The following is an 11,094-nucleotide window of genomic DNA, read 5'->3' as shown; positions in this document are numbered from 1 at the left end:
TCGTTAATTGGTAAAGTTAAATTTAACAGATTTTGCACATCTGCACTTGTGACTTGTAAGGTGTTTGATTACAGCTTTTGCAAGTGGTTTGGGATCTTAATAAAAATAGGGGAAGCAGCATCCTCCATCCTCCACATGTCACAACCCCCTTTGTCGGATCCAAATATAAGAAAACTACAACCATGTCAATATCCCTCTTACGTAATCAATTGCCTACGTAATTAATTTTATATATAATATAGTTTATATTCGCTTATTTATTTTTAGTATAAATAAATCAAAATATAAGATAATAAATATAGTTAATGTTATAATAAAAAATAATAAAATATTTAATATATTAAAAACTATCGACTTAATTTTTTTTAGTGTAATATAAATTAATTAAAATTTTATCTTTCTCTACCAAATACAACATAAACAAGAATAATCATAGTAAAAAATAATTTTCATGGTTAAAATATTATATAAAATTTTATTTTTTATCATTCCTACTTGTGAGGTAAAATAGCGGTAAGCAAAATATGACATAAATAATAATTCTCTTAAATATATTAACTTAAATAATTATATTAAACTAAATTCATTTGATCATATATCTATATATGAATTTAATAAAAAAATTATTTTTTAAATATATTATAAAAATCAAATGTTGTAATTATATATATATATATATATATATATATATAGAAGATTAGCATCTGTTGATACAATCGTTTTAAATTAGTGAAATAACACCTTTAATAAAGTATTTTTTAATAGAATTTTAATTCAATTGGTCCAACCGTTATATTTAATGATATTATTCTCTTGATCAACCATATCAAATTTTAATTGATTTGAATTTTCTAGATATGTTATCTAACAATTGATATTTACATGTATTTTGAGTGTCATTTTATATTTTAAAATAAATTGATATGATGAACTACCAAATAAATTTATAATTGTATATAATTTTGTATATTTGATCTAATTATCAATGTTATCATGTACAACAGTCAAATCAGTTATATTTACATTTTATAAGAAATTATTGAATATATCATTTCACTGTACAACAAATCCTAACTCATATGGGGAGCGATCAAATGTCATTGGTATAATTTTTTTATTAACTATTATATCGTTCAATAAATTTTAACTTAATAGTTATTTTTCAAAACATACCGTTAGATTAAAAGTTCATTACTTCCATATCATATATACAAGATTTCATATTAATCCAAAATAATTTGATAAATTATTCATATAAATTCAATTTGATAATATATATATATATATATATATATATATATATATATATATATATATATATATACCCACACACATACACCAATTTGGATTGGTACGAGTGACTAAAAGTTTCGTCACTTAACCAAGTTGTTAGAGATCAAATTCTAGCTCTTGTAAATACAAAATAACTCAAGTAAGAAGGGAGTGTCTACCTGTTTGATGTCTATCAAACTCTAGATAGAGACTATTCCTATATTTTAAAAAAAATACTCCTTAATAATAAAAATAAATAATATGTTATGATAATTAATTTGTAGTAAATTAAGTTTATTGAGTTCATCTATCTTGATAAATTTTAAGTGTTAAATACTCACCTTTACCACCTTTTCAATTTAGAGATATTATCAAATACAAAATTTTAATTTTCATTCATCTTTAATCTCTCTTCCTACTAAAAATTGTTACTTCTTTTTAATATAAACACTTCTCCATTTCTTAACTGTTCATTCTCTATTATAGAGCTATTTCTCTTTAATATAAAACACTTATTTTTAACTTTTAATTTTTCTGAAGATTTTCATTGAAGTTATTATTTATTTTCTATAAAAAAATGTTTCAAAATAGAATAAGACAATGCATGAATGGAAAATAATCAAAATATAATAAATTCATATGATTTGATATACGCAAAGACATTGCATACATATCAGTTGAATCTATCGGATCGACATTTACAAAAGTATTTTATTTGGATAGCAACAATGTTGGCAAATATTTGAATAATTAAATGAGCACGATATTATTCATGTTGTATGTAAATATGCTGAAGTGTTGTCTATATTATAAAAAAAAATGTTTTTACCAATTCACTTATATGTAATTTACTAACTAATTAAAATTTATAAATTTAATTATAGAGAAAGTGACTAAAGACAAACCAGAAAAAGAACAACAATCTTTCAAAAATAGAAAATAAACTATTAAGAAAAGGAGAAGAGATTTATATTAAGGAAAAATATTTTTTTAGTGATAAGAGAGATTAACTATAAGAGAGAAATTGTGTTTTTTCAAGATATTTTAATTGAAAAAGTGAAAAAAATGATTATTTAATATTTATTAATCTGTGTAAAATTGCAAAGATCGACAAACTCCATTTAATTTTGTAAAAGTAAACTAACGTGCATATGAGTGGGACTATGAGAGAGAGTGAAATTCGGAAAGTGGGCCAGAAAACATGTTGATATTCGTGTGAGTTGGGGGACTTGGTAGTTGTTTGAGGCTTTGAACTTTCGATGATATAACATATATGCAAAACGAGTGTGTTGTTGTCGTTTTCTTTAAAAAATTAATATCAACTTTTATATTTAATATAAAATTATTCAACAATATAATATTTATTAAAAATTATATCGATATTATTATAATCTTTATATATATATATATATATATATTAAATATAAAAATGCGTAGAAATTAATTATAATAAAAGATTAGGTATTTTTAGATATTTTTAAGAGATTATATATTTTTGTAAGAATTTATAATACTTAAAAAATATATATATATATTAGACAACTTTTTTGTTCCACTATAAAAAAGATTTCAAAATCTGCCATTAGTAATAAACATTAGGAAATGAAATTGGATATCAGGTTGTCTTCGAGATTTGCCAACATTTAATAATTGGCCCTTAATTATTCAAGTATGACTCTTTCCCTGGTGATATTTATTACATAATAAAAAGATGTAAGTTTAAATTACACAAATTATTTGTTATTAAATTTTTTAATTTATCTTTACATTTTAATTCAAAAATAAAAAATAAACCATTTAAACTCATCCAATCATTCAATTTTTAGTGTTTAACAATATTGTTGCAAAGAAGTCAGACAATTTGGAATCAGATTTCAAGGTAATAAATAACTAGTTAGTTTCAAGAAACAATGTATCTATGTTTATATAGAATTCATAAATTTTTTTAGAACTAGGTATTTTCCCACAAACATCATAATCAAACCGATTTCAAATTCAGTATTCAGTATTCATCTATCTCAAATTCACTGATGCTTGTAACCACTGAAAAATCTGCTCGACCCAAAACCTCTAAAGAACATAGGAACAAAAATCTTAATAAAATGTTAAACAGAGTTAAAAAAAAAAAAAAAAGGAATCAAACTGAGCAAAATGGATGCGAGTTAAAAACTCACCTTTAATTAAATGCAAATCGATTAAAAAAAGAGTCTGGAGATGAGAAGCTTAAAGAATTTGTTTCAAAATCACTAAGTTCGAATCAGAAACTCATGAAAGGTATCAGTGAAGAAGTTTGACATCACGAAGGGTGTCAATGGAGAAGTTTGATTGTACCATGGGTTTTTGATTTTTAATTAAAGTTTTCAACTCTTTATGTTTATAATAATTTTAATAAAACAGTGTTTTAAGTTGACCACATGGAGTTCACCGGTATCAATAAAGTAAAACATAAAAAAAGACACTTAAAATTTTGCGTTTTTAAAATGTAAAAAGAAAAAAAATTGATTGTGACGGCTAAAATAACCATTAGAATTATAACAATTTTTTGTCAGCTTATTGAAACTGCCACAATTGAACCATTAGGACTTTATTTATTTATTTATTTATTTAAGTGTAACAATTTATTAAGTTTTAAGAAAAAATAATATAAAATCTTATTATATAAAAATTTATAAATATTTTTTAATTAAATTATTTATCCAAACAAATTTTGAGTATATTTCAATTTAAAAGATACTGTAATTTTTCTATTTTAATTATTTTAAATTAAATATACAAATTTAGTATGTTAATATTTTAATTTTTAATTTAAATATGTAAATCTTTATATATTAAGATTTTCATAATTTATTTAAATTTTAAAATGTGTGGTGTTTATATTTTCATATAATACTTTTTAATTGATCCCACATTTTTTAGCACAGAAAAGGAAAAACATTCAATGTTGTTTTTATGTGGACCCACGGATTTCACAGGACAAACATGAGATACAGAAAAAATCATGGCTCATGATATATATACTTTTTTTTTTTATTTTTATAAGTACACCTCTTTTATTTAAAAAATATATTATAAAATATTATAATTTTTTAAATTTTTTTTAATTTTATAATCCAACTTTAAATTTGTTACTTTTTTTTTTACACACTTTTTTTTTCTTTTAGTTTTTATATACTATCAAAATAGGTATGGTGAAGGAAAGGTAAGGAGTACATGTAAAAATTAAAAAAGGAAGAAAAATGTGTGAAAAAAAAGTACTAAATTAGATATTGTAAATATAAAATTAAAAATTAAAAACAAAAAAATTAAAAAATTAAGAATATTTTAAAAATTTAATTATTTTTTTAAAAAAGGAGGTGTACTTATAAAAAAAAAAAGGAGATGTATATATCATGAACCAAAAACCATTTTGCAAGTCCAGCCCATAAAAAATGTGGGCTTCATAGGTCAAACCTTACATGGTCCAAGTTAACCCATATACTCACTTCTATGTATGGTATATTTTGGGATATTTTAAAATATTAATTTATTTGTGAATTTTTTTAATTTAAATTGAAATTTTAAATAATTATTTTATGAATTATATATTTTAAAAACTAATTAATATTGATTTTAATGAGATATAATAACTTAATTATTATATTTTTAATTTCTTTTAATGATTTAATATTTTAAAATTATTTTTAATTCTTGTAATTAATTATAGTTATAACTGTCAATATCACCTCTATAAATACTAAGAAGCAGTGGAGTCCGAGCACTATTTTCTTTTGCGTTCTTTCTTCTTTAAATTAAAAATTTGTCAATTCTACATCTCTAATCTAATATTTAAAATTTTTTTATTATACTTTGAGAATTTATGAACCAGTATATTACATGTCTCAAGAATTTAGATTAGTTTGTGTTCTTAGCATTTATAGACAACAATTTAAATGAATTATTGTTGATCATTGTAATTTGTTTGACATTTTGTTAAAACAAAATTATTTACATGTTTTGAAGTTTACTAGTGTGAGCTGTCAATAAAACTACAAAATAGAATGGTGGACTATTTAGATATTAAATTATTTAACATCATTTATGTCATAAATTAATTATAATTTTTGAAAAAGAAAAAAAAATATTTTTTACTAAATAATTACTCCATACCACTAAATTAATATATTTGTATATTATATGTTTATTTTTAATTTTATTTAAAGTTAGTTTTATTTCCAATTTTCTTTTTTTTTGTTTTAAAAATTAAAAACAATTAATTATTTAATATTTAAAATTTTAAAATATAATTTATAACTAAATATAATTTGATGGCTAGTAGTGGTAAATTATTACTTCAAAGAAAAATGGAAATTAATAAACATATATTGTAGAAATATATCAATTAAAAAAGTAAAAATTACATAATAAAAAAATACAAGAAACATGTGGTTAATTATTCTTCAGAAGTGTCCAATTTTACACTTTGTAAATCTCATGTTACGAGGATGAAAACTATGTTTAGATTCGTGGATGAAAACTATGTTTAGATACATAATTGAAATTTGTAACTTCAATTAGCCGGTTTTGAATGTAGTGTATATATGTTTGACATTTTTTTTTAGTATAAATAACAAACAAATCTCAGTTGAAACAAAAATTGAGAGGATATTACTTTTTATTTGAAATTTGATTTGAAAAATTAAATTATATTAACTTAATTTTTTTAACTATAATTCAAATACAGATAGTGATACGATGGAGCGCTAGGTTCAAACATATTTTATATATGCATGTATTGGCAGACTCTAGCTCAAAGGTTTGCACCAAAGAGTTTTTTCAAGAAATCTTTAAAATTGTGTGTGAATGAATGTCGTCAGTACATTGAGGTTCTTGTTGCTGAGTTAGATGAGGTGAACTAGTCCATGGCCAACATATGTTGAGATAAAAGTCAGATTGTCTACAATTCATGCACATTATTCATAATTGAACCTTTGCGATAAGGGTCAATTACTAAAGCTTGAGTAATTTTTGTAAATCTCATTTGTATATTTTTAAATAAAATTTAATTAATTTATATTTTTTACTATATTATTTTGTACTTTTTCATATTTACAATTTAAATCATTAATTATAATACTTGAAAAAGAATTTTTTTTACAAAATTTAAAAATATATTGAGAGATTACATAATTAATTTTATGAAATGAGATATATTAATTATATGTTTTATTAAGTTGCGTGTAAAAAATTGATGGATGATGGACATAAAAGCAAAGGAAAATAATGAACAAAAAAGAACATAGGCATATAGTGATGTAGTGGCATGTACAAGAGATAAAGATGATAGAAGATTTGTAGACATAAGAAATAAGAAATAAAGGAAATTGATATTACAGGTGGCGAATGATAAAGAGAAAAAGAAAGGGCAAGAATGGGAATGGGATTGAAGAGAATGAATTTGAATTTCTAGAAAATGTGGAGAATCTCGAGGATGGAACGATTGCAGAGGGGACAGGAGCCTCGATTGAGCCACAGTTCCCTGGAACACACCCTGCAAAAAGTGTGGCCACATGGGATGAAGGCCGCGCCTTTCTTCCTCCCCATGCAGACGCAGCACACCGAATCATTCCCCGCAACCCCTCCCTTCTCCTTCTCCTGTTCCTGCTCCGTCTCCGCCTCCGCCTCCGCCTCCTCCAGCAGCCTCATCAGCGACACCCTCCACGGCGCCCTCACCGCCTCCTCCTGCGGCCCACGGAGCTGCCTCTCCGCCGCTAACGCGGCCGCCAGATTCATGCCCGGGCTCACGCACTCCGGATCCCTTTCCTGCTGCTGCTCTCTCTCCGTCTGGCTGAGAGCGTCATGGTGAGAGCGGAACCCCCATGTGGCCCCGCAGCAACCCATGCCCATGAACCCGAACCGTTCCTTCAAGGTGCGCCTCCTGCGTGTGCCTCCCTCCATTTGTTCCGATAAGAGCCCCAGAATGGTCCTCGGTTCCCTCTGCGGTTCCTGCAGCTCCGCACCCAGTTGACTCATAGTAGTACCTAACGGAAACCAAATTAGTTAAGAGACGGACATTGAGGTGTGTGCGAGGGCCACAGAGATCTCGTGATTTATAACGGGAGAGCCTTACAGGCTTCCATGGAAAAGCCACTTACAATTGGAATGAATAATGGAATGCCCCGTTTAATTAATAACACACCACCTATGACACTTGGGACTAAACACCCAACAAGGGTTTACACACACTCTCTCTATTCTTTTTTCATTAAATCAATGCTTTATTCTACTTTTTCAAATGTTTAAGATAATTTCTTGTGCACACCTAGTTACCCAATAAAAAATGAATTGAAATATAGTCTGGCAAGTTGAGCAGTCCTATTACTCTTGTAATTATGTATTTGCATACGTATGATGGCCGGATTTTTTGTAACTAAAGTCAAAAGCCGTTGAAACCGCCGGCACGAGAACCAACGTTTAGTTTAGGCCAAAATCCAAATGGCTCATGCCCTCTTCCGTGTATCTCAGGGATTAGGATTCTCTTAAATACTCTTTAGTCTTTACTTGCTTTATAATCAACATTTTATATCATTGCCAAACAAACCAACATTATACTACTACTAATATTAATTTCCACATGGCTTAGCGAAACATTAAGTGTTTTTTTATTCTTTAATTAAAATCTTCTCTTAAATGAAGTACACTTTAGTTGCTTTATAATCAACATTATATCATGTCGATGCAAAAAACAAACCAACATTATGCTACTATTAATTCTCACATGGCTTACCGGATCATGGAGTATTCAATATAGTAACTACAACCACAACAATGAGTCTTCCTTCTATATTAGTCTTTAATTAAAACTGAAATTTCATCTACACAATTCATGTGATTAAAATTGACATTGCAAATTAGCATTAATTATTGAAGTAAAATTTAATTTTGGTTCAAAATCATACATGTCCTTCAAAATTATATTTAAATTTCTCCTATTACAAAAATATTCTAGTTGAGATATGTCAAAAAAATATTAAATAGTTATTTTTTATGATATTATGAATAATTAAATGTAATATTAATTAATTTTTTTAAAATATATATATGAAAGAAAATTATTTATTTTAAGAGTAAATTTTGATAGACTTACTTCACTTAAATAATTATGGTTTATAATGACTTTTAATGATCTAACTGTTAAATTAAAAATTTATAATATATAGATCAAATTTACAAATTTTTTAAAAAAATTTAAAAACTATTTTATACTTCGATTCATTAATTAAAATTAAGGAATATTAAAAAAATAATTTATATATTAATTTGAATTCATATAATAAAGTATTATATGATTTTTAAGTTTTGCAAAAATTTGTAGACTTAGTTTATAAATTATAAACTTTTAATTTAACACTTAGTCATTAAAATTGATTTAAAATATGAGTTATCAAGTGAAAGTAAACTTATTAAGACTTAATTTCTAATTCATAAACTGATATTTATAATTCTGAATAAATCGATATAATATGTATGTGTTGAAGTGCACAAATGTGATTTATTCATCAAGTTAAATTTCCGTATAAAAATAAAATGATATCTTCGATTTTAATCATATGAAAAAAAAAATGAGATAATTTTTTTTAATCATAATTAATTTATCTGAAATATTATATTTTAATGACCACAATGACCATTTAAAGCAACACATGGAAAGACTATAATATTAGTTCAGATAAGCAAAATAGAAATATAACTGAAATTCTTTATTGTTATCCAATCTTAGGAATGATGATAACTGCACCAAATGTCACCTAAACCAAGAATAGGTTTGAATATGCTATAAAGCTTGCCGATTCATTAATTAGTTGCACCAATGTTGCAACTTATATAATATACATTACGTTATTAAAAAAAAACTTTTACTCTGTCTCACACACATTATCAACGATTAGGAACTAGGGGTACTCTCTATGACGTCAATTAAGATTGCATGGTCCATTTGCACCAATTCACGTGCCATGTGTTGAGTCAATTAATTCTAAACCAATTTACAGCGAATCAAGTGTAGTTTATCTCAATAAACTATTGACTTAACTTGACATTACACAAGCAGCAGAATATTTCAACAAGTAGGTATTTTTCATATTTCTTCATATAATTCATACATATCATATCATAATGTTGTGAGTTGTGAGAAACATGATGTGAAATGTGTAGACGTGTTGAGATTTATACAAAAATTTATTAGTAGACCATGTTGTTAAGTTGTTAGAGAAGAGTTGTATGTTGTTATAAAGTTGTATGTTGTGCCATGTGTTGAAAATATATTATTTTATGATTGAGTTGTAAATTATGAGTTGAGCTAATAAGTTGTTGAGTTGATTGTGTTGTTTAAAGTTGAAATGAGATGTTGTGTTGTTAAATAACGTTGATGAGTTGTTGTGCTGATATACCATGTTGTTTAAGTTGAAAGTTGATTGAGATGATGAGTTGAAAGTTATGTGTTGTTTAAGTTGAAAGTTGATTGAGATGATGAGTTGAAAGTTATGTTGTTTAAGTTGTTAAGATGAGCTGTGTTGTTGAGTTGTAAGTTGATTCAGTTGTGATGATAAGTTGTTGATCACTAGGACTAGAGGAGATGTTTTCGAAGTTGTTCATCCCAATATGCGGATTGAGATAGTTGTGGTGTTCTGAGAGCCTAATTTGTTGAAAACCCTCCTTAGGAAGTTGTCCCTTGGAGTGGACGTTGTATTGTTCTCCTCTAGAACTTAGTTGGTCCCGTGTGTGGGCAATGTCGAGGCACACGTGTATAAAGCGACCATGGTATAGGGGTAAGGTCGAGCTAAACTGATTATAAAGCGACCAATTTGAGTAAAATACGAAGTCGGGAACTTAGTTCCTAACCGAGTACTATACTTCCTTGTTTAAGTGGCAAAGTCTAAGAAATCGTTATCGTATTGTGAATTTCTATAAAAAATTGTTGTTTATCTAGCAAGCCCAAAAAGGTTTTGTGTTGTCGGTTCGGTAGGACCTAGCCACTTAGACTACTTACCACGTTGTAGGAGATCTCCGAGTTGAAATGCATGACGACGCATAAGTTGTTGATGAGTTGATTTGTTGTTGATAAGAGTTGTATCTATGTTATTGTGTTGTTAAGCTGTGATTGTGTTATATGTTGATCCTGTTGAGGATGATGATAGTGTTGTTATGTTGTAAGTTGCTTAATTGTATACAAGTTGGTGATGATGCTAGTGTCGCCAGATTACCTGTGTTGTAAGTTGTTTTAAACATGTGTTGTTGAGAGGTGTGTAACACATTTGTTGGTTGTTGTTATGACGAATATGATAACTATTCCAATGGTTGTACAATAGTTGCGTTGAAGTGTTGATACAGTGTTAATATGTGGAATCAAGTTGAAATGATGTTAAGATGTATAATATATGTGTTGTTTATCTTTTGTGTCGGATGTGAAAATGATTATATAGTTGTTGTATTGCATATTAAATTATTATGAGTTGTTTACTGTCTCTAGCTTACCCTTGCATGTTTTCATGTGGTTTGAACTGCGATGATCATATGTTGTATGGGAGCAGGGCAGAGATAGGTTGAGAGATAACTGCTAGAGACCACAGGAGGTGCTTAGAGATGAATATTTTTTTGTAGACTACCTTATAGTAGCATATTTTAATATTTATATAACTAGTTGCTGTTGGTTGCTTGATTAACAACTTATGTTGTAAATATTTTATTATATTATTTTAGTATATATATTCCAGTAATATGTAGTATTATTTCGTAGTGTAACGGCCATGGCGAGTCGTTACAATAAGCATTTTTAGAAACTTTTTT

General features: G+C 26.7%; 1 protein-coding gene across 1 annotated transcript; it reads right to left on the bottom strand.

Annotated features, from left to right (window-relative positions):
* Positions 1-6,529: 6,529 nt before the first annotated feature.
* LOC109804319 (uncharacterized) lies at positions 6,530-7,735 on the bottom strand. The gene has a single exon (XM_020366137.3). It carries the CDS (start codon positions 7,279-7,281, stop codon positions 6,715-6,717), a length of 567 nt encoding a protein of 188 aa, XP_020221726.1. The 5' UTR covers positions 7,282-7,735; the 3' UTR covers positions 6,530-6,714.
* Between the last annotated feature and the right edge of the window lie 3,359 nt (positions 7,736-11,094).

The sequence above is a fragment of the Cajanus cajan genome, chromosome 1 (genome assembly GCF_000230855.2).
Source record: "Cajanus cajan strain Asha chromosome 1, NIPB_CcT2T_4, whole genome shotgun sequence".
Taxonomy (NCBI): domain Eukaryota; kingdom Viridiplantae; phylum Streptophyta; class Magnoliopsida; order Fabales; family Fabaceae; genus Cajanus; species Cajanus cajan.
The sequence above is the reverse complement of the archived record's forward strand: the minus strand, read 5'-3'. Positions and strand labels throughout refer to the sequence as shown.

Coding starts and splice junctions, on each gene's coding strand:
- LOC109804319 (XM_020366137.3), bottom strand. CDS start 7,281: ATGAGTCAACTGGGTGCGGAGCTGCAGGAACCGCAGAGGGAACCGAGG.